At 51.6% G+C, this 22658-nt stretch overlaps 1 protein-coding gene across 6 annotated transcripts in view; it reads left to right on the forward strand.

The window, feature by feature from the left end:
* CHD5 (chromodomain helicase DNA binding protein 5) overlaps positions 1-22658 on the forward strand; it is a 48821-nt gene that overhangs the window by 13004 nt on the left and 13159 nt on the right. For 4 of the 6 annotated variants that reach the window (XM_067311150.1, XM_067311153.1, XM_067311151.1 and 1 more), the window contains exons 4-25: positions 44-162; positions 1021-1259; positions 2360-2484; positions 4798-4921; positions 7101-7267; positions 7982-8200; positions 9082-9288; positions 9378-9589; positions 11930-12061; positions 12658-12766; positions 13371-13562; positions 13658-13858; positions 14446-14583; positions 15527-15648; positions 16257-16430; positions 17419-17560; positions 18012-18143; positions 18814-18931; positions 19922-20046; positions 21103-21334; positions 21425-21550; positions 21701-21873. In XM_067311150.1, coding sequence (XP_067167251.1) covers positions 44-162; positions 1021-1259; positions 2360-2484; positions 4798-4921; positions 7101-7267; positions 7982-8200; positions 9082-9288; positions 9378-9589; positions 11930-12061; positions 12658-12766; positions 13371-13562; positions 13658-13858; positions 14446-14583; positions 15527-15648; positions 16257-16430; positions 17419-17560; positions 18012-18143; positions 18814-18931; positions 19922-20046; positions 21103-21334; positions 21425-21550; positions 21701-21873 — 3528 coding nt within the window. Of the gene's footprint in view, positions 1-43; positions 163-1020; positions 1260-2359; positions 2485-4797; positions 4922-6831; positions 6906-7100; positions 7268-7981; positions 8201-9081; positions 9289-9377; positions 9590-11929; positions 12062-12657; positions 12767-13370; positions 13563-13657; positions 13859-14445; positions 14584-15526; positions 15649-16256; positions 16431-17418; positions 17561-18011; positions 18144-18813; positions 18932-19921; positions 20047-21102; positions 21335-21424; positions 21551-21700; positions 21874-22658 lie in introns of those variants that run through there. The other 2 variants (XM_067311152.1, XM_067311155.1) reach the window with 2 other exon arrangements.

Here is a 22658-nt window from a genome sequence, read left to right on the forward strand (position 1 = left end):
CCTCAGTCATTTACATTAATAATGCCTCTTTGTGAATCTGTAGGAGCCCAAGAGCTCAGCCCAGCTGATGGAAGAATGGGGCCTGGATGATGTAGATTACATTTTCTCAGAAGAAGACTATCATACTCTGACTAATTACAAGGCTTTCAGTCAGTTTCTCAGGTAGGAAACTGAGGTCTGGCTGCGGACCTGCGTGGTGTTGAGATTTGGTCGTTGCTCAGTCAAGGTGCTAAAGCTGTAAAGGAAACTCCGCTGCTCCCCAGAAAGCGTGTGCTGTGGCAATGTCAGCTGGGGATCCGGTGTGAGGAGCTGCCCTCAGATCCAGCAGTCTGTCGTGCAGGGAATTCTGCTCGCAAGGGCAATTTCCTCCCCCAAAGGTGCCTTTTGGCCCTGGGGTGGGTGCAAGCAGCCGTGGCATGATTCCTGGGCACTTCCGCACCGGAGATATGAGATAGTGACCTACCTGTGTTGCTGCTGTGGTAGTGATAACTGCCTCTAGCTCTGATGAACTTTCTGTAGTACTCTATAGCTGATACTCTAATGCATCGTGAGTTCCTTGCTGCTTCACCCTATGTGACTAGAAACAGTACTCAGGACCTCGTTTTATTTGTAGTATTGACTAGAAAACAGCAGAAATGTTTCTCTTTCCTCTCCCCCAAATCCTATTTTTGTGTGCATTTATTTGAAAAATTTCTTTGAAAGAAATGAGTAATGATAGCAATTTTTTTGTTTGTACTGTGAGCCATTCAAAACCCAACAGGTACTTCAGGGGAAACACAGTCTCTTAGAAGGTTTAAGTGTTTCTCCTTATGTACTTTTTTTTCAAAGAAAGTTCTGTTTTCTGCTGATTTTTCAGTGCAGCTGGTACCAGTGGTCTGCACCAACCTGCTGCTAAGAGGCACTGATCACTGATTCGTTTTATGAGCTGCAATACCTTTCTGCAGCACAGGGTGAGCAGGAGCAGGCACGCGGCAAAGACTTTCTGTTAACTCCCTGTTTTCCCTCTCCCTTACCCTTCAGGCCTCTAATAGCCAAGAAGAATCCCAAGATCCCTATGTCCAAGATGATGACTGTGCTTGGTGCCAAATGGCGAGAGTTCAGTGCCAACAACCCGTTCAAGGGCAGCTCGGCAGCGGCGGCAGCGGCGGCGGTTGCTGCAGCTGTGGAGACTGTCGCTATTGCGCCCCCGCTCGCTGCCAGCCCTCCGCAGTCTGCCTTGCCCACTGTCATCAGGAAAGCTAAGACCAAGGAGGGCAAAGGTAGGTGCAAAGCGACGGCGGGCTGAGCAGGGAGGCCGCGCTCGCCTGCGATATCCTCTCCATCTGCCAGGCCCTGCTGGGCGTGCAAAGCTGGACACGTCTTCTGGCTAGCAAAGATGGCAAAGCGTCTCCAGGCCGGAGACATGGTTCAGTAAATTGGGCTAGCGAGGCCAGGGCTGAGGGGCCCTGGCAAGGCAGCTGTGCTCTGCCCAGACGAATATGCACCATTTGGCAGTGCAGCCTGGCGGTTCTTCTCTGAGATGGCAAGGAGTTCGTTGGCTGAAAAACACTCACAGTAAGGCTGCAGTTCTTTTTCAGAAAGGGCTCGGTTTCCTAGTAGTTGGGTGCAAGGTGATTGTCTTCAAAGAAATGAGGATTTGCAAGAAATGAGATAAACTTATAAATCTGCAGTGGCTCCTATGGCAGTAGTCTTATTTGTATTGAAATGAGTCTCTTACTATAAATGTTTTCTTGTTTCTAACAGCAGATTCTTGAAGTTTTCCCCCTGTTTAGAAGGGGCTGTGTGAATCACTGTAGAAGCTGGCCAGCAGTGGGAAAGGGAGGGATCTCCCTTTGTTTGCACTGTGTTTCTTCTCGGGAAGGTTTCTGTTCCAATTATGCAGCCATCAATTCCCGGTGCCTCAAGAGGTTTTGAGCAAGCAGCTCAGAGCTGGCAGTTAACCAAGAGTGCAGCTTGCAGCAGCCTTCCCACTTTGTCGGCTTAGTGCGGCATTCCTGCCTTTCCTTGGCTGTCCCTGGGAGGAGAGAGCTGTCTTCTCTCCCCTTTGCAGACCCCTGAGAGGCTAATTCTGCGGTATTCGCAGCCCTGCGGGCTGAGAGCTGCAGTCCCTCTCCTGGGCAGCTGCATTCCTCCCAAGACAAGCCGCCCCCCCCCCAGATTCTGGGTTCTTTTCAAGCACTGGCTCTGGGCTTGCAGCACTGGCCTTTTGCCCCAAGGGACGTGCTCTGTGGCCAGTGCTGGCCACCTCCCTGCTCTGTGGGGTCCCACAGCTTTCTCACCCTTCTTGCAAACTCCGCCGTTGGGGTGCGGGGTGATTCTGAGGACAGCCGAGTACCAGAGACATCTTCTGTTTCTTCAGGTCCAGGTGTGCGGAAGAAAATCAAGGGCTCCAAAGACGGGAAGAAAAAGGGAAAGGGGAAAAAGATGGCAGGCTTGAAGTTCCGGTTTGGAGGAATCCCCAACAAGAGGAAAAAGAGCTCTTCTGTAAGTGTGCACCGCCTCTTTCTGCACAGGGCTTTGGGATTGAGGGTGTGTGGCGGGAAAATGGCCAGACAAGCCCTCTTCCCCTAGACGGCTCCCTCATACAGGCAAATGCATGTTTCTCCTGCCGGACTGACTGTGCCTGCCAGCTCGTTTATTCCTCTTGCGGTGACGTTCACCTGCTAGAGAGAATGAGTATCACAGATCTCTGCACTGCCTGTGTCCTCCAGCCTTGGTGGCGCATCTTTCCCTCATTGGCCCTCTGCGTGGTGGGGCATCTCATCCAAGGGAGGTGACAGGTTGCTTTTGGCTGAGGAATTGCTGTGGTCACCCTGGAGGAAGGCTGCTGTAAGGAAACCTTGTAGGCTTGTTCCTGCTGCTCTGTGAGACGCCAGTCTCTGTTCAGCACGTTTGTTCCATCCCTTTGATAGAGAATTGTGTCCAAGCTCACAGTTCTAAAGATGCCCTGTCTGGGCATGTTTTCTACTAAAATCGTATAATCACTTTTACTTTCAGTGATGAGTTCAGTAATGCCATCGTTTCAGATTTCATTTGCAAAAGAATTCTTTAGGGTTTGCACTCCAGCTGAACTGTGCGTCAAAGAGAATTATCAAATGTTTTAATTACATTGCCATAGCTTGCCTACTAGCATCTGTTGTTCTGCCGCATAATCCTGGGATACCAGACCATCCAGGTAAGTGCATGGCAAAGGAGCTCTACTGCAATTTGCATGCTGTGCGTTTGTCAGCACGTGAATATCAGATATATGCAGAGCATTTTAAAGAAGAGTAGATCTTGTAAATAACTATTCAGTAGGGATGGAATTCCTGTAGGCCTTGATAATATTGATCAAAATCCCATTAATTCAGTGCTATTGGAGTTCACTAACTCTCTGGATCTATTTCACTAACATAACCTGTTTGTAAATTATTTTGTGCATCAGAGGTTGAGGTGAAAAGAGTGATTTGAGGCAGTCATTCACTGCTGCGTTTTTCAATCACACATCACAGAAAATTCATCATATGTCTCTAGATGGACTCTAGATTTGTGCATTTGCATTTCCGAGAGTTGTTAAGAGCTTGGACTTGCTCCTGCAGTTGGATTGCTAAGCACACAATTAATAAGTGCGTAAATCAGGGATTTGTATGCTTAAGTCTCGCCTCCAGAATGAGAAATCAGACATATTATTATGTTTTGATACCACAGAATACTTGACCTGTTTAACTCTTTCATGTTATAAAGAAGATGAAGCAGTAACGCCTACATGCACAGACAGACAGACTAACGCAGACTGAAACGAGTGTCTCAGGAGAAAGAGCAAAGTTCTGCCAAGCAGCAGAGGAGGGAGACCCTCACTGCATGAGAGTGGCATAAGGCAGTTGTCCCTGCGTGTGTGTCTGTCTTGGGTATCTGTGCACGCACATCGGTACCCAAAATGGCATCAGTGCAGTGGGAGGCTCTTCTGGGAATGGTAGAGGGGCCTGGAGCGCTGAGCCCCGAGCTTGCTCTGGTTCCTTGGGCATTGTGTGACAGAGCGTTTCAGACATATAACCCACCCGAACTGTGCTGCAGGATTGCAGCAGCTGTAGCTGTGCTGGAGGGGAAATAGCAAAATGAACTGGAGTGCTGTGTTCAGCCTCTTGCCTGCCCCTGTCACTGTGCAGCACGGAAGCAGTGGCCCGATCTCGAGGGCAGGTCCCCAGGAGCCGAGGCGCCACGCAGCGCCGGTGCGGGTAGTGTGGTGTCGTGCAGCTGGCTGATGCCTTGTGCTTCGAGAGAGGCTGAGCCTTTCCAGAAGTGCCCGGCCAGCTGTGCGATACGATATCTGGGTGCTAGCAGGGATGACAGACTGCAGGGAAACCCAGAGCCCACCTCTCGTCAGATAAGCAGAGCGGAGACTTGACACACTGATTCACACGTTTTAAGTGTGCTCTGAGATTTGCTCAGTGATCTGGGCTAGCTGTCTCTGTGCTGTGCTGAGCAATGCAAAATAATTGTCTTCAGGTTTTAGTTCTAGTCCAGACCTGTGCTGATTGATTGCGTGGCAGGGACATCGATCTGATACAGAAGATTTACCTGCTTCCTAATGCTTCATGACATACTCTGATGACCCCAGTCTTTCGGTGCCAGTGGTGTGATAGCGCTGCCAGCATCCTCGATGCACCAGCTAATCAATTCATGTGGAAACCATACAGTGTTTCTCTCGAGCGTGCCCTGAGGAGCTCAGCCCCTGGTTGGTGATCCCACGTGGTTTTCTGCAGGTCGTTGGTGCTTCGCTCGCTTAGACTGTGTGTGGTTTGATTTTCCCCTCTGCAGAGTGAAGAGGAAGAACGGGAAGAGTCCGACTTTGACAGTGCCAGCATCAACAGCTCCTCAGTGCGCTCCGAATGCTCGGCGGGCCTGGGGAAGAGAGGAAAGAGGAGGAGAAAGAAAAAGAGGAGTAGGCCATCCCTTTATACTCTGTTCCTGTTCTGTTTGGATTTCCCTCTCCAGATGCGCGCTTTCGTGGTCTTTGCAGTTCCAAGCAGTGCCTGACACTGACTCGGTGGGAGAAGATGTGCTTGTGCTTGTCTGTGTGTGCGGGATGAGAGGTGCTTCCTTGGTGTCCAAACTCTGCTGCTGGTGGGGTCGCGCCTGGAAGGAGGCAGCAAGCAGATCCCGTCGTTGGGCACTGGCTCCCCTCCACAGCGCTGGGGGTGCTGGTGAAGGAGGAGCCTGGCATCAGGGCCTTTCCGTCAATCCACAGTCGTCCTTCCCTCCAGCCTTCTCTCCAGCTATCAGCCACCATCCTTCGCCTCCCCTTGAAGCTGGTCTGTGTCTTGACTTTGCGTTGCTTCAGGAGAGAGATTGCTGCAGAGACCTGCCTTGGTGCAGTGCCACAGCACAGAAAACCAGCCTTTCCCATCTTGGCGTGTGTTCGCAGCCTGAGGCCCTCGGCCGCCCTAGGAATCTGCGTGCGCCTTGGGCACCAGCTCAAATCCCAGGCTGCTGTGGGCAGCTGGTACCCTGCCCAGGGGCTGCATGTGTGTTGCCACCAGAATTTGTCCTGTGGCAGCAAAGTTCCAGAATTTACAAGTCTTTCAAGGGAAATGATTTTCACAGGAACAGCCCGTGAAGAAACATAGGTTTTGGCAAGATCCTAGTGGGGTAGGTCAGGGTGTGAGCGAGAAAATGTAAGAAAGTGGACTTTTTTTTGTCTGTGTGAGATGTGCGGTGAGGCACTGGGCAGGCAGAAGATCCGTGATAATGGCATAGGAAGAGGAAGGCATGTGAACAGCAGTGAAAAGCATCTGGCAAGGTCTTCGGGTGGCTGTGTGGCAGCATTTGTGTGCACTTTCCCTCATTTCTTCACTTGTGGAGGGCTTTGCAGTTGATTTTGTTTAACGGCACTTCTTTCTCTTTGTTGCTGTTGAGAGAAGTCCCTTTGCGCTGAGCTGCCCCGGACTCTGCTCTTCTTCCGTTCACCAGTGGAGACTGCCAGGGCCCGCTGTGAGGCTGCCCGGCTTTCCACCCTGGGCCGTGGATGGGTGCAGCAGCTTGGCTGCCTGTTCCCTCGGCAGGCCCGCTGCTCCGGGGCAGGCCTGGCCTCGTGCTGCTCTCTGCTGCGCTCTCTCCCGCCTGCGCTGCTGCAGGACAGTTGCTTGCCTTTCTAGCTTATGTCCTTGTTCGGCACAAGATGCTTAAGATTCAGGAATGCTCTTTTTCATGTTGCCTTTACTGACAGGTTTTTGCTTCTGAGAAATCGAAGGGCAGCTTCTGGGCTTGGGAACAGTTAGGATGTGGAATGGGACCCTCTGCCCTGCAGTGCATGAGGCTCGTATTCTTAGGTCAGTGGGAACCAAGCGCGCGAGGCAGGGCTGGCTGTCAGGCTTGGCACCTTGTGTGCAAAGGGCGTCGCTTTGCCTTCTGGCTTGTTAGCGTACAACAGCAGTGCACAGCGGCTCTAACTGGTCCGGGGACCTTGTGCTGGATCTCGACAGCCCCTGCACCAGGGATGCTGCAGACTGGACAGGTCAGGCTGTCCTCCTGTGGGAGGACAGGTGGACTGCTCTCCACTGCCTGGGCTGGAGGAGCGGAAGCTCAGAGGTTTGTCCAGGGAGTTTCCGGCAGAGTTGGGAACTGAGAAGAGCCTTACCCACACTTCCGAGGTGTCCTTCCCTTCCGTCTTTCCTTCTGCCCTGAGTTGAGTGAGCTCCTGCCTCTGCGCCTAGTGAGCACCCAGGAAGACCAGAGTAGTCCCAGGAGGAAGAGTCCTTCTCAGCTGTGTTATTGTTGCATGGTACGTTTGCAGTTGATGGCGCTGGTATCTGTGGAGGTTTCTCTGACTGGCCTCCCTTGCAACCTCTCCAGGTTCTGGCATTCTCCATTGAGAGCCTGAAGGAACCAAAGGATGATACAGTGTGGAAAGAGAAAGAGAGACAGAGGTGAGATGATGCTGTGTGCAAAGAACCGTGATGCTGAGGGACAGAGAGGTAGGGGGACGTAACAAGCGGGGACCGAGATGAAATGTTTTCCTCATTTCCGTAGCTATAACGTAGAGGAGCAATTGTCCCATTCCCTCCCGGGAGAGCAGGCAGCTCTGCTGTCCCGCTGACTGTTTGTGTGTCCCTTGCTTCTAGTCGAAGAAGGGGACGGCTATGAGACGGACCACCAGGACTACTGCGAGGTGTGCCAGCAGGGAGGGGAGATCATCCTGTGCGACACCTGTCCTCGCGCCTACCACCTTGTCTGCCTGGACCCCGAGCTGGAGAAGGCCCCCGAGGGCAAGTGGAGCTGCCCACACTGTGTGAGTGCTTGGGGTGCCCGGCAGGGTTTTGCTGCTGTGGTGGCGGGGGAGCAGCAGTGAAATGTCTGGGTTGACATCAAGAGGCTGCTCAGAGCTGTGACTTGGCTCTTAAACTCGTTCAGAGGCACACGTCATCATCTTCCCTTTGCTTCTGTAGCCGTGGCTTCCTGCAAAGCAACAGCTTGCGCAGAGTGGGCTACACATGGACGCTGCAGGGCTCCAGGCCTCGTGGGACGGGGAGCTGTTCATGCTGCCAGTAGCCTTCCTTGGGACTTTCCTTCAGAACCTGGGGCTCCGCGGTTTCCTCTCTCCCACTTGTGTCGTGCAGAATTGTCCTTTCTTTGCAACCAGATCACAGCACTGCAACAAGAGCTGTGTTCGTTGATGTTGCCTTGTGATCACCACCTGAGACCATGTGTCAGGCCACACCGTGGTGAATTAGATGGGTAGAGAAAGGTATTTGTGAGATTTGTTGCTTACAGAGCCTTAGACTCATTGAAGTACTTGCCTGCCTGGATGGGGTCTGGACCCCAGGCAGAACTGGAGCGTTCTCTGAGTGCCGGCACTAGTGGGGCCCTAGCAGAGCGGGCTCAGGCTGTGACACCCGGAGCACGGCTCCCTGGGGGGGGAGCCCCTGTATGCGGCTGGTGCTCCTTGGGTGCAGGCAGGCTGTTGACATGAACCCTCAGCATTGTGCTGGATGGGCTTCCCCAGGAGAAGGAGGGGATCCAGTGGGAGCCGAAGGAGGAGGAGGATGAGGAAGAGGAAGGTGCTGAAGAGGAGGAAGATGACCACATGGAATTCTGCCGTGTCTGTAAGGATGGAGGGGAGCTGCTGTGCTGCGACACGTGCCCGTCCTCCTACCACCTGCACTGCCTGAACCCACCGCTGCCAGAAATACCAAACGGTGAATGGCTCTGCCCGCGCTGTACAGTGAGTGTTACCAGCATTCGTCACCCTGTCCCTGCTCCCGCCCCCACCCGGCTCAGGAGTGAGGCTTAGCCAGTCCCAGGGTCTCCCAGGTGCTGCAGCAGCTGGGCTCTGCAGGCCTTGGCCCCTGCTCTTCGCACTCTTCTGCCACTGATGTCCCTGCTGCCCTTGCCCCTGCTGCTGGCTGGGTGTCCTCTGCCCTCTGCTGCAAACATCCCCTCCCTGGAAGGGCATCACTGCCCGTGCTGCCCATCTGAGGGCCCTGCCTACCTCTGGACAGCTCTGCTGCCTGCACCGTCTGCCTCATGCAGATTACTGGCGATTTCCCTGCTGGTTTTTAGATTGGATGTCAAGTCCCATTTGATGCATGTCCTGTGCAGAGGGACTTTCCACCTGAGGCAGGCTTGCTGCAGAGGTAGGCATGATTTGTGGGGCCTTGAACTGCATTGGGGAATTAAATGTGGGAATAATGAAACATTTATTATGTCGCAGTCTGCCCTGGTGGCAAGGCCTGTCCCCACTGGGGATGCAGCAATGTCACGGGCATCCTTCTCAGGCCCTCTTGCACCAGCCAGCACTCACCCCACGCGCTTCTTCCTGCCCTCGCCACCTTGTTTCTGCCTGCCTTGTTAGAAGTAGTGAATCACCCCCACAGGCTATCTGCCACGCCAGGCCTGGGCCCCGTGTCCTGCCCGCTCGGTGTTCCAGGCATTGAGGTGGCAGAACCTGACGACCCTGAGGGCGTTTGGCGTTTTGCTGGGCGGCACATCAGTGGGACGCTATGGGGCTCTGTGGCTGGAGGGAGGGAGGAGGGGAGGGGGTGCGAAGCTGACAGGGCTCGTGTTAAGCTCTGTGCCCTTGCGTATTTACCTTTTTATCCGCAGTGCCCTCCCCTAAAGGGCAAAGTCCAACGCATCCTGCACTGGACCTGGAAAGAGCCGCCTGCCCCGCTCCCGTCGGTGCTGCCCCTGCCGGACGCCGAGCTGGCTGTCCCGCCACCCAAGGCGCTGGAGGGGATCCCGGAGCGCGAGTTTTTTGTCAAGTGGGCAGGGCTCTCCTACTGGCACTGCTCCTGGGTCAAGGAGCTGCAGGTAAGCGTGGCGGCTGCCCGTGTTGCACCCTGCGCCAAGGCCCCTTGCGCAGCGACCCTAGGGGTGACCGTGGCTCTGTCCTCCTGCAGCTGGAGCTCTACCACACTGTGATGTACCGCAACTACCAAAGGAAGAATGACATGGATGAGCCGCCGGCCTTCGACTACGGCTCTGGGGATGAGGACAGCCAGAGGGAGAAGCGGAAGAACAAAGATCCGCAGTACGCCAAGATGGAGGAGCGGTTCTACCGCTATGGCATCAAGCCCGAGTGGATGATGATCCACCGCATCCTGAACCACAGGTGAGAGGAGCTGCGTGCAGCTGGACGCGTGAGTGGGCTGCAGGAACGGTGCTTGCCGGGGTGCCTAAACCCCTGGTGGTGTTGGCGCTGAGAGATGTCATTCAAATCCAGGGAAAGAAAGGGCAAGGATGAAACCTGCCATGCTCCCCTGGCCCTGTGCAAGTTTTGCAAATGAAGCTCTGAGCAGCGGGTCTGTCCTCTGTGCTGTTTTTCCGTTCTTGCACAGCTTTTACACTGATGGTTTTAGGTGTCTGTCCCAAGACAGTGCCCTGGGTCCCCTGGGGAGCATCCTGAGATGCCAGCCTGTTCGTGTGAGATAGGAGCCTGGCTGAGTTCTCACCCCCCCGGGGCTGGAAAGCTAACGTCATCCTCCTCCTGCAGCATTGGCTTCTCGGTCTTTTAGAATTGCGGGGGGCTGTTTTTGTTTTCTTTTTTTAACTGCTGGCTTGTTTCAAAGCTGCTATCACCTTGGATGCCTGCTCCCAAGGTGAAACCAAGGCCAGAAGTGAATTGATGCATTATTTTTATTTCTGTTACATTGCACATTAAAAATAGAGATAGTAAATTTTTCCAAAAGGTGGATGCGTAGAGTTGTTAAACTCTTTCCAGATGCATTATGTGGCTCCCTGATACAGTCTAATATTTCCATAAATTTCTGCTGTGACCTGATGATCAGTCTTTCTTTCATCGATTGCATCCTGCAGCTGCTATTACTCACCTAAACTACTCTCAGACACCAGTCCATTTCTGTATATGCCATTTATTCCTCTCGGAAACCGTGCATCCCACCTTCACTCAAATGAGAGGGATCAGCAGGAATTTGAGTATTACGTGTACCCAGGAGGTGGGTAGCGCTCACTTAATTCCCCCTAGTACTCATAAGAACTGTGCCCAAAGAGAAGAATTTGAACAAGTGCCTTTTTCAGTTATGAAGCCTTGACATGCACATTTTTTTTCTGTGAAAGAAACATCCTGCGTATGAACTCTGCTGTGTGTATATTTTTTTACACCCAGCAGCTACAGACACCTTTTTTGTTCAATTTCTACACCTCAAGTGGCAACAGTGCTTGAAGGGTGATTGACAAAAACCAAAGTTGTCTGGCTAATTTCCGTGCCAGCTTTACACTGTCTGCTAATAAGGTAAGATTTTGTTCCCCATATGTAAATAATCAGGCTCTAGTGTGTTTATTCATTTTTCAGTGTAACCAAAACTTCAAAGAGCAATAAATGCTGCAGGAGAAACAGAGCTCTGGTATTCATCTAGTTCCATAAAACAGGAACACAAGGTTATTCAGTGAAATGGAAGAGCAGCCTTTAAAGCTTAATCCGTGGAAATACTTTCACATGCAGTAAACAACGATAGTTCCCAATGCCAATATGGGATTAATAAAATATGTGGTGTGTGTATATATATATATATATATATATATATATAAACACACATATATAAAAACATATATATATATATATATAAAAAATATAAAGTATAAAATAGAGAGCAAAGTACAGGTATAAACACTAGTTCTTCAGGACAGGGACTGTTTTCTCATCCAGGGAGATAGGAAAGACTTCCCAGAGAATTGCTGTTCTCCAGGTGTTTGTGCAGTGTTCTCTGAAGCTTTGAGCGTCCTCCCGGCCTGGCTGTTTGACTGCAGTGGTCCCTGGCCTGGCTCTAGTTCATGGATGAAGCGTGTTGCTTGCCATCCTGTCTGATAGCTGTCCTTTGAATTTAAAAGCATTTAACTGATTCTGCTCTTTTCTCCCATTCTTTCTTGATGTTGTTCTAGCTCTGCTTGGATGTCATTATATGTAGGTAAAAGCAGAGGAGGAAGTGTCCAATTTCATGGAGTGAGTTATGGTTAGCTGTTTACCTGGCTGGGATCAGATCTATGGCTGAGGAAGCCACCATGCCCTCACAGAGGGATGCTCCTGGATTTTGACATGCTGCCTCCACCCCATTGTTGGCAGCAGTCAGTATTTATATGTTGAACATTTATATGTGAACATAGCTAGCCAAGCATGAGAGAAAGATGTGTCATACATGTCCCTGGGGCTTGTTTTTCTGCAGGCTCACATGTGAATCTCCTGTTTTTTTGAGACGGCAGGTGGAGCATTAGCATTTCAGGTTCTGTTGTGTGTAGGATTCTTCATCTCGAGGGATTTTCATTAGCGTCTTGCAAGCTTTGAAGGCTTGGGCTCACTTTAGAGCGAGAGGAAGCTGTGTCGCCAGGAGACGGTCCCCTTGTGAAGCAGTTTGCCAGTATGGTGAAACACTGGCTCAGACTGTATTTATTGCATTTTCTCCTTTCACTGATGTGCTTTGTGTGTTGTGCGTTCTAGCTTTGATAAAAAGGGAGACATTCATTATCTGATCAAGTGGAAAGACCTGCCCTATGACCAGTGCACCTGGGAGATCGACGACATAGACATCCCGTACTACGAAAACCTCAAACAGCTCTACTGGAATCACAGGTATGAGCCGGCTGGGCGGCAGGATTGCGGTGGGTGTGTGCTGCAGCCCGGGAGAGCCACGCCGAGCTGTAGCGGCCTGTTCAGCCTTTCTAAACAACCTGCGATTTCTAGGTGCCCCCATTTCTGAGTGCACTGGAGTCACTTACAGGGGCCTCTTTTCAGAGGCCGTTGCTGAGCACTTTCTGCCAATCAGGCCTTGGTAAGGTCTCTCGTGAAATACCCCACCATCTCAAGGCTGCTTAGGAGTCCTGTCCACCTGTTGCTTGCCAGCCTGTGCCTCCCTTCCCCTACGTTTGTACTGTTAGCAATATGCACCGTTTCACTGCACTTCAGGGAGGTTCCGTGTTGCTGGGGTCTGTCTGTTTTAGGGGAAAAACACAATATTCTGAGGAAGTTGTTATCGTTTATTTGGGATGATGTTGCATTGACTGTTGGAAGGGGATCACTAATACCCCATGAGTCCCAGTGGTAACTGGGCCAGAAAAGCTCCTAAGGGGAAAAAGGTGATGGATTTTGACAGGCATTTCTGACCTTGGCTGGGAGACTGGGAGAGGCATGTCTGTCTGCCTTTTCCTGATCTGCACCCACTATTCCAGGGAGCTGATGCTGGGGGAAGACACGCGCCCTCCAAAGAAGCTGAACAAGAAAGGGAAAAAGCTGAAAGAGGAGAAGCTAGAAAAGCCCCCAGAAACTCCTATTGTTGATGTAAGTGGGAATGGCAGGCGCAGCACAACAGAGTGTGAGCCCGGAGAAAGGGAGGTCTGTCTGGGCCCTCCATCCTGGTCCATTTGTCTCCCCAGCTCCTTCAGAGAGACTGCCTGTTTCATTCAGAACTCTGGAGTGGTTCCCTTCTGTGCACAGGCAGGGGATAACGCAGTCTGTATTACGGAGCCATTCTCTAAGTCCAAGAGGAGGGTTCTGAAGGAGCATGTCTGGGGTCTCTCTTTCCCAGACGTGCATGTCTTGCATGCAAATGGAGAGTTGGACTTGTGCAGTGAGGGGCCTGGGCAGCCCCTTCCAGGTTTTCTCAGTGTGGGAAAAGAAGAGGAGGAGGCTGCAAGGCAACTCTCTTGTCTTCACAGCTGGTCAAGGGTTGATGCTGCCCCTTCGCGGGTACTTTGGTGGCACGCAGCAAAGCACTGAGTGCGGGGCCCAGCAGCCTGCGTGCTGAAGATAAGGGCTGTGGTGTGGACTGTGTTTGCATCTCTTTTGGGACTGTTCTGTGTCAGAGATCTAAAGAGGGATGTGCTTGGCTCAAAGGAGGGGGAGTTGGTTCTCACTGCTTTGCATCATGTGTCTTTTTCTTCAGCCTACGGTTAAGTTTGACAAGCAGCCGTGGTACATTGATGCCACAGGAGGCACTCTCCATCCTTACCAGCTAGAAGGGCTAAACTGGCTGAGATTTTCCTGGGCCCAAGGGACTGACACCATCCTGGCCGATGAGATGGGGCTAGGGAAGACCGTGCAGACTATTGTGTTCTTGTATTCCCTGTACAAGGAGGTGAGCGTCCAGCACTCCCCGAGATGGCTGCGAGCTGCTCAGCCTTCCGGGACAGGGCTAACAGCAACTTGCTTGGACTTTGTCTTCCTGAGCAGGGCCACTCGAAAGGGCCGTATCTGGTCAGCGCCCCTCTCTCCACCATCATCAACTGGGAGCGTGAGTTTGAGATGTGGGCACCTGACTTCTACGTTGTGACCTACACGGGGGACAAAGAAAGCCGGTCAGTCATCAGGGAAAACGAGTTCTCTTTTGAAGACAATGCCATCCGGAGTGGAAAGAAGGTCTTCCGGATGAAGGTATGAGCTCAGTCTGTACCATACCCAGCTGGTTTTAACAGTAAACAAGAAGGGGAGGAAACTGCTAGAAGGGGTGACCTGGCTAGCCCAGGGCTCAGAAGAGCAGAGAGGAAGGGAGAAGGCAGTATGGGTGGAAGGAAGATGTTTGCACTTTGTTGCAATCTCAAACTGATGCAACTCCCCAAAATCCATCAAAGCAATTCAGGATTTATACTGGTGGGCTTGGAGCAGAATTTGACCCAGAGAGAGAGGTTTGCTGGGTTCCTAATCGGCTGTTTTCTAAAGAGAGAAGCTGACACTGTTTATAAGTGGAGGAGATTTATGATGAGCTTAAAAGATTTTTTGCCTGATCCTTTTCTGTTTATGTAGTCCTTACTTCATTTAAATGTTCAGAAGGATACAGATATTCCGCAGGCACGATTTGTTTCTAGACCCTGCTTGCTGGCATTGTGCAGTACAGTGCAAGCAGCCCCCCCGTTTTTCTCCCCATGTTGGAATAGGTGTCACCTACAGCAGCACCAAAGGTGGGGGCTGTCCCGCTGCATGCCCTCCCTTATCCTGCGTTTTCTCTTCCTCTGTTTGTCTAGAAGGAAGCCCAGATCAAGTTCCATGTCCTGCTCACGTCCTACGAGCTGATCACTATTGATCAGGCGGTGCTGGGCTCAATAGAGTGGGCCTGTCTGGTGGTGGATGAAGCACACAGGCTGAAGAACAACCAGTCCAAAGTAGGTAGCAGACGTTTGTGAGCCCTTCCTCCAGCACACTAGCGCAGCTGCTACCACAAACACAGCCAATCTGTTGTTCCATTCCTTTCTCTCTGGGAATCAGAAGACATCCTCCCCTTGCACAGGCTCTGCTTGGCACCCTTGTTGCAGCAGGATTGTTGCCTTTTACATCGTCTGGCATAAAAATCTTTCAGTTGGGAAGGAGGTGGCAGCCTGGCTAGTCATACAGGCAGCAGGCTAAACCTCTGCTTGCTCCCCTGCAGCAGGGCGGGTTCAGGAAACAAGGAGAAAAGTGTCTGATCTAGTCAGGAGTTCCATATGTCTTACGTCTTGCTCCAGCTCTGCGTGGAAAAGATGCAAGACTGGTTGTTTTAAAAGAAGGGGAGAACCCATCGCTGACTTTTAAGTAGAATGCATAGTGGAGCTTTGCATTTTGCTTTTTCTCAACAAAAAATCAACTTGCTTTTCCAGAACTGGTGCATAATCACAATAAAAGATAATAGATCCCAGAGTAGTTCTGGTGTTAGGCTATTCCTGGCGGATATGCTCCCTCTGGTTTCTTCAGTGGTTGCTGCTGGGTAACTGAGAAGTCCTTTGATGGGCTCTCATGAAAATGAATCACTCCCTCTCCTCCTTCTTCCTCTTACCTGAGGCCAGGTGTACTCTTGGGTGCTGTCAGTGTGGAGACACTCTGAGACCTTCACATGGCCCCTAGTGCAGAAAGGGCCAGGTGATTAGAGCCAAGGACATTCAGGATTGCAGCCAGCGCTTGATGGGGATGGCTGAGATTGGGACATGCAAGCTGTGGTCTGGCCCTGCGTGCCCAGTGGGGAGGAGAGATCACTGCTGTGTCTCTGTGCTTGAAGTCTGCAGCACCAAGAGTTCCCAGATGACCAGTTAGTTCCCCTGAGCTCTTTTCATCTAACTTGATTTCTTTTCCAAGTTCTTTAGAGTATTAAATAGCTACAAAATCGATTACAAGCTGCTGCTCACCGGGACTCCACTCCAGAACAACTTGGAAGAGCTCTTCCACCTGCTCAATTTCCTGACTCCGGAGAGGTTTAAGTAAGTTGCACCAGTTCTCTCCTTGAAAAGGGAGAGCAGCAAGGACATGCTGTCTTTTTGGCCAGCAGAGCTGCTAAGTAGAGATTTTCCAGTTCAGCAGGGCTCCATCTGTTTGGTAATGCCTGGATCCAGTTATTGCTGTGCAAATGTCACTAATCTGCACTGGCAGGTAGATGGCAGAGCACATAGTCCCAATGGTTTGCCATAACAGCTACATGGGCATTTTATGTAAATCCGAATTTTATTCACATGGAATACTTCTTTTGGGGCCCTGTGAGTGGATATTGCCTTACAATTAGTCAGTCAGTGGATTTGTGAGTGAGGGACTGAAATCTACCTTGCTCTTTCCCTCTGTCTTAGGGAACAGTGATACTTTGGGGAGCTTGTTCGGATTTCATGTTAGTACATTTAGTGTGAATGCTCCCTTAGCAATCAGTACAGCTCCTCAGTCTGGCTTTTGCTCACTCAGCTATGGGCATGGGAGTTTTATCTCATTGTATGCCATAAGAGCTCTTTTCTTGAGTTCAAGTCATAAAAAACCCCAAACGTCTTTACTCCTGCATGTCCCATTATCACTCAGCACTGTGTGGTTCTGGCTGCTTTCACAGTAACCTGGAGGGATTCCTGGAGGAGTTTGCAGACATCTCCAAGGAGGACCAGATCAAAAAGCTCCATGATCTGCTGGGTCCTCACATGCTGCGGCGGCTCAAGGCGGATGTGTTCAAGAACATGCCAGCCAAGACTGAACTGATCGTGAGAGTGGAGCTTAGCCAGATGCAGAAGTGAGTAATTACGTCGCAGCAGGCTGTGACTGGCTCCCCTGAGAGCACAGAGGCACGGCGTGGCTGGCTTCCTTCACGTTACTTCATCTGTCTGTGGTGCAGTGAGGCATCAGTGGGGTTTGATGGGCCAGAGAAATCCCTCTGTTCTTGGATCTGCCATGGAAAGAGCTGAAGTGTTTTATGTGTTAGCAGGGAGTCCGCCCTAGTGCATTCAGCCGTGTTAAATTGGGCTCCACGCAGCCCTGGTTGCTCAGCAGGAAGCATTTGATGCACGGCAGCCTGGCTGCATGGCCCTCACCAGTTCTGGGGCACAGAGAAGATATTGAGGCCAAACCGCCTCCTGCTTCTCGTGATCTTGGCAGTGCTAAAACAGCATTGTTTATGCTGCAGGCTGCAGCTCTGCCCTGGTGGAAAGCGCCCGTTTTGTACCCAGCGATTCAGAGTGCGTGCTGGTGGCAGGGGGAGCGAGATGCGTGTTTTGGCACCTGGGCACCAGCCTGTGCCGTGAGCTCCTCTGGTGTCAGTCTGGAGCATCGCCACTGAGGCCAGAGGCCCTACCCTGGCTCGCAGCTGTGTGGTGCTGCTGCCGCAAGGGATGCTTGCTCAGGCGCATTTGTTGTGGGCTGGCTCTTCCAGCTTCACCGGCATGTTCCTCGGAGATTGGGGGACTTGCAGGGAAAGGCACACTGCTTCTGCCTGGTGCCGTAGTGCGAGACTCCACTCACATCCAGCAGCAGGAGCATTCCTGACTGCTGTACCCCCAGAGTTCATCCCGCTTACGGAGCTGTGTTATCCACAGAGCACCTGAACAAAACCTGTCCCCCAGCTGAAGATGCTGAAGCATCACTTTTCAAAAAGTGCCCATACCAAATTTCCCTTTTGAAGCATCACTGAGACTAGTGAAATTTAATTCAGTGCCATCCTATTTATGCTGGTCCCATAACTGGCCATATTAACAATATTGTCTATTCCATCCCCGTTCATGCAGGAAGTACTACAAATTTATACTGACAAGGAATTTTGAAGCCTTGAATTCAAAAGGTGGTGGGAACCAGGTCTCGTTGCTCAACATCATGATGGATCTGAAGAAATGTTGTAATCATCCATACCTCTTTCCTGTGGCGGCTGTGGTAAGTGAACTTCATTTGCACTTTGGAGACGTTTCTCAGAATGTGTGTGTACAGCCATCAGTGGGAATTGTTTCCATCATCTCCCTTTGGTACAGGTATGTTTTTGGCATGAGTAGTTTGATGGGGCTATTTTGTCTTGGAAACGCATGTGAATTTCTCCATGAAATTAATGTTTTTTTTCCTCTGAGAGACTTGCACAGTCCAGGGCTAGTGTGTTCCCGAATTTGCAGTCTGTTACTGTAGACCATAGGAAACCGCCCATTCTCTGGCACAGTTTTCCTTATGGCCTCTTCCCACAATAGAGTCCCTTGTTCAGAAGAATTTCTTAGGGACAAAATCCTGCTTCATTCAGTTGATGGATTGAATTGATATTTAATTCAGAGGGTGTGGGACTGTTCCTGGTAACTCTGGCAGCGAGGAATATCTCCACTAACTAAGAATGGCTTCACAGGAGGCACCGGTTCTGCCCAATGGATCCTATGATGGGAATTCTTTGGTTAAATCTTCTGGAAAGTTGATGCTGCTCCAAAAGATGCTGAAGAAGTTACGGGATGGGGGCCACAGGGTTCTGATCTTCTCCCAGGTGAGTAAAGGGGAAGTGCTAATGAAGAGCCCGAATAAATTGTTAAAGGACATTTTTGCTCTAAATGAGAATTTTGTATTAGGTACAGATAGAGACGGGTAGAAGAGCTGGTGACAGCTTATATAACAGATAGTGCAGCAGACTTGGCCATCATGATGGATGGACTCCTTTCCAGCTCTCTCCTGAGAGAGTTCCTTTAATGTTTAAAACTTCTTTTTATCTATCGATAAAAAGGAGATAATAGTAGCAGTGTTCCACTTCAGTGAGGCTGTTCAGCTATAATTCCCTTGTGTTTGCAATGCAGCCTCAGAGCTGCCTCTAGATGTCCTGTAAGCGGTGGTCTCGGGGCAGCTTCTGGTCTGCAGTACTGCTGCCGTTTGCCTGCAGCAGACTCCGGCCCCGCGTTGTGCCTCTGGGCTGTGAGCGCGGGCGCAGCCTGGGGCCCGGGCAGTGCCGGTGCGCAGCTCTGCGTTCCCCAGAGGACGTGGTGAGAGGTGGGGAGCCGAGGTCTGTCTGCTGCTTGTGTGCTGGGAAGAGCGTTTCCCTCGGAGCGGCATCTCCGAGTCCCCGGGCAGCCGTGCTTGGAGAGGGGTCTCCCCACAGACGGCTCCTCGGTGCTGCTCCCGTGTGGGCTGGGCAGAGCTGCTCACACCAGGATTGCCTTGCGCAGATGACAAAGATGTTGGACCTGTTGGAGGATTTCCTGGAGTACGAAGGCTACAAGTATGAGCGGATAGACGGGGGCATCACTGGAGGCCTGCGCCAGGAAGCCATAGACAGGTTTAATGGTACTCGTTTTTCTCCCCCCTTGACGAGCGTGCGCGTGGGCGCGGGCAGAGTGTGCTGTGCGGCCCCAGGACCCGGTGCGAGCGCGTGGGAGGAGGAGAAGCGGGGAGGCTCCTGCACTGTCCTTTGCCGCGGTGCCACTGACTGTGTGAAGCGCGGGGTCTCTGGCTGCCTGGGGAGCGCTGCCTCGAGAGCGGGCCGGTCGGGCGGCCCATCCTGCCTTTACCCCTACTAACAGGGCTGAGCCCGGGTTTCCCCGGTGAGGAAGCGATGCCCAGTGCAGCCGTGGCGGCAGGAACAAGCCTATGAATCCAGCTAATTTCTCACCCCTCTTCCCTTGTGAATGCAGCCAGCCTGCGTTGTTCTCTCCAGAGCTGCTGTCGCTCACTGATGCAGCTGTGGGAGACCGAGGGAAGTGTTTTTACAGTACCTCTCTTGGTCGCTGCCAAGGGAAAACACTCAAAAGACTTTCCAGGATGGGCTTAAATCTCTTCTGTGCAGCGAGGTGAATTTGCAACACGCAGCCAGCTGCTGCATGAGGCCATTTGTGTCCAAAGAATCCCACACTCGCTCGCAGAGTAGGCAGTCGGGGGCGAGGGCTGCATGCTGTTAAGCAGCTTTTTTTAAACCAAAGTTTCTGAGCATAGCACTGAGTTGTTTTTACCATGTGATTAAGCCTTTTCAGTTGTGTCACACAATAAATTTCCAGTGGGTTAAAGACAGGCTGCTTAGTCTGAAAGACTCATGCATTTCCTTCAAAGGTCTCAATAGACTGCAGAGTTTCCCCTTCAGGTCTGGAGTTGTATTTTCTCCAGGAACTGATTTCCAGGGAATGATGTACTTCTTGCTCCTTGCCTTCCCTGCCACTTGCTTTCTTGTTTAGACTGATGGTTCCCACAGTTTTATAACTAAAGCACAATGCTGCACATCTCCTAGTAAGCCAAGCTCCTTTCTGTCTCACCTTTTGCTGCCTGTGGGTTTGTCTTTCTCAGCTCCTGGTGCTCAGCAGTTCTGCTTTCTCCTCTCTACCCGCGCTGGTGGTCTGGGCATAAACCTTGCTACGGCCGACACAGTCATTATTTATGATTCTGACTGGAATCCCCACAATGACATCCAGGTTTATTACTTTTTCTTTTCCTTCCAGTATAGTAAGTACCGTTCTGGCTGGGCCCTGTGTTTGCACGTCCTATATACTAGCTTGATCCCCAATGTAGATCGAAATCAATTTTTTTCTCTCGGGTTGCTGACATTTTCTGCAATATTTACAGGGCATGATTCTGTTTAGGATCTCTCTTCCTGGGTCCTCTGGCCTTGCTCTGTCCTGTCTGTGGTGCAGGAGGGGTCTGGCATGTGAACACTGGCTTTCTTCCATGGGATTTTCACCTCTTCCTGCTGCTTGTTCATAACCAGGTGTCCCCTCCTCTTTTGGAGAACTTCCATTTATGCTTCCAAAAGCCCATGGTGGATCCCTAGCTAATGGTGACCATCAATGGGAAATAGCAGCTGGAGTGGGTGAGCATCGAATGCCCCTAAAAATAATGGAAAAGTGAAAAGAAATACCCCTCTGTCCCCTGCTTCCTTGCCGAGAGAAGGGAATAACCAGGAAAAGGTTCTCCCTCCGAAGTTTCATACACTGTTATAATCCATTTCTGCCAGCACTTCTTTTTCCTGAGGCCGAGGCAGGGGGATATGCTGGTGCAGGACGGTGAAGGAGAAGTTAGGGCCTGGTGAATCTGCAGCCAGAGAGTTCCTGGGAGGAACCTGTCCATGCTGCCTGCCTTCAGACACTTCAGAGAGAGGCCTGAATTGGGAAGCTGGCTTGCCTGTAGTCAATAGAGAGGGAAGGAGAACTCCTTCAGAGCATCTCAGGTTGGCTCTGAGGAGCCTCTCTCGCTCCGTTGCCTGCGGCAGCCTGAATGTTGAATTCAGCCTTGCCCGTGGTGGTGCCTCCGTGCTGCCCGTGCAGCCTGCAGGGGACAGAAACCCGGCCTGCTCAGATGGCGCTGTGCTCGGCAGCGAGGGGAGCGGTTCCCAGCCTCGCGCCGAGCGCTTGGCATCGGTGCCCTTGCTTATGGGAGAGAGGGGCTCCTTCCGGCTTGCTGAAAACCGGAGCGAGGCAGACTGCAGACAAGCCTCTGGCGGCTGCTCTACCGGCACCGTTCTCTGCCCGCAGGCGTTCAGCAGAGCTCACCGCATTGGGCAGAACAAGAAGGTGATGATTTACCGCTTCGTGACACGAGCCTCTGTTGAAGAGCGCATCACTCAGGTGGCCAAAAGGAAGATGATGCTCACCCACTTGGTGGTCCGTCCAGGGCTTGGCTCAAAGTCGGGCTCCATGACCAAGCAAGAGCTGGATGACATCCTCAAATTTGGGACAGAAGAGCTTTTTAAGGATGATGTGGAAGGTGAGGTCAGGAAGGGGCTGGGGATGCTCTGAGCAAGACAACTCCCTCTCTGAGCTGCGAGGGCTCCTTCTCATGTTCTTCCACTTTCAGGCATGATGTCTCAGGGCCAGCGGATTGGCATGCCGGATGCGGTCACCCCTTTCTCTGACACACTGTCAACCAAAGGCGGTGCAGTGACTCCTGGCATGAAAAAAAAGCACGGTGGCACCCCACCAGGTTTGTAACCCCAGTTGTTGGAGCAACTTTCCCCCCTCCCTGGCCCTGCATCCACCCTGATCTCACCTGGCTCTGGGAGTGGGCTGTTGTGGCTCCTGCTCTCCACAGCGTGGTGATTTGCTTTTCCATTTCCCTGACTTTGCCCTCCAGGTGACAATAAGGATGTGGATGACAGCAGTGTGATTCACTATGATGATGCTGCCATCTCTAAGCTTCTGGACCGGAACCAGGATGCGACTGATGACACAGAACTGCAGAACATGAACGAGTATCTGAGCTCCTTTAAAGTGGCCCAGTATGTTGTGAGAGAAGAGGATGGTGTGGTAATGTGACTAGTATCATGTCTTCTAATTGCATCTCTTTGTATGTCCCTCTGTTTGCGTTTCTTCCTCCTTGCTTCTCGTTTTTGCAAGTGTTTCTGTGCAAGGCAGGACTCCTCCCTGCTCTGTGTCGATGGTAGCAGCGACAGTGCAACCGGCAGGATTGCGTTAGATTGTTCAAGACCCAGGGAACCCAGGGCTGATGGGGACTGGCTGTAGGCAGCGGAAGCAAAGTTGTCTTAGTCCTGTGCGATCAGCAGTGCAAGCTATGCTCTGTACGTGTTGACACAGGACCTCGTCAAATCAGACCTCTGCCTGGTGCCTGTGGGGAAAGGCTCATTGCCAGGCAAGGCAGTTTGTCCAAATTCAGGTTTGCCTCACAGCCATCCTCAAAGCATCAGCTTTGGGTATGAGAGAGCTGAGTACAGTTCTGCCCTGTAACAGACTCTCAGTGGGGCTCTGGTTTCCCTGGGCCTCCGTTGCCCTCAGAAAGAGGAGGAAACCAGAGTGGGCTGTTGTGAGGATGGATACACTAAGGATTTCCAGATGCTGATGGGCTAGGTTTTATGGGAACCTGAGGAAGTGTGAGACATCCGCTTTGATAGGTACTGTGTGGATTTGGGTCTCTTCCTTGCGACGTCTCTCTTCTAGTTATTCCCACAGCTGCAGGATGCGATATTGCCACCAGCATGAAGTCCTTCTGTCCTTCTGAGGGCAGTTCCCCCTGGAGTCTAGGAACGGGCATGGTGCTTCTTATGTACTGTATCGCTGTAGCTTATTTTTCCAGT

This window comes from Apteryx mantelli, chromosome 26 (assembly GCF_036417845.1).
Source record: "Apteryx mantelli isolate bAptMan1 chromosome 26, bAptMan1.hap1, whole genome shotgun sequence".
NCBI lineage: Eukaryota > Metazoa > Chordata > Aves > Apterygiformes > Apterygidae > Apteryx > Apteryx mantelli.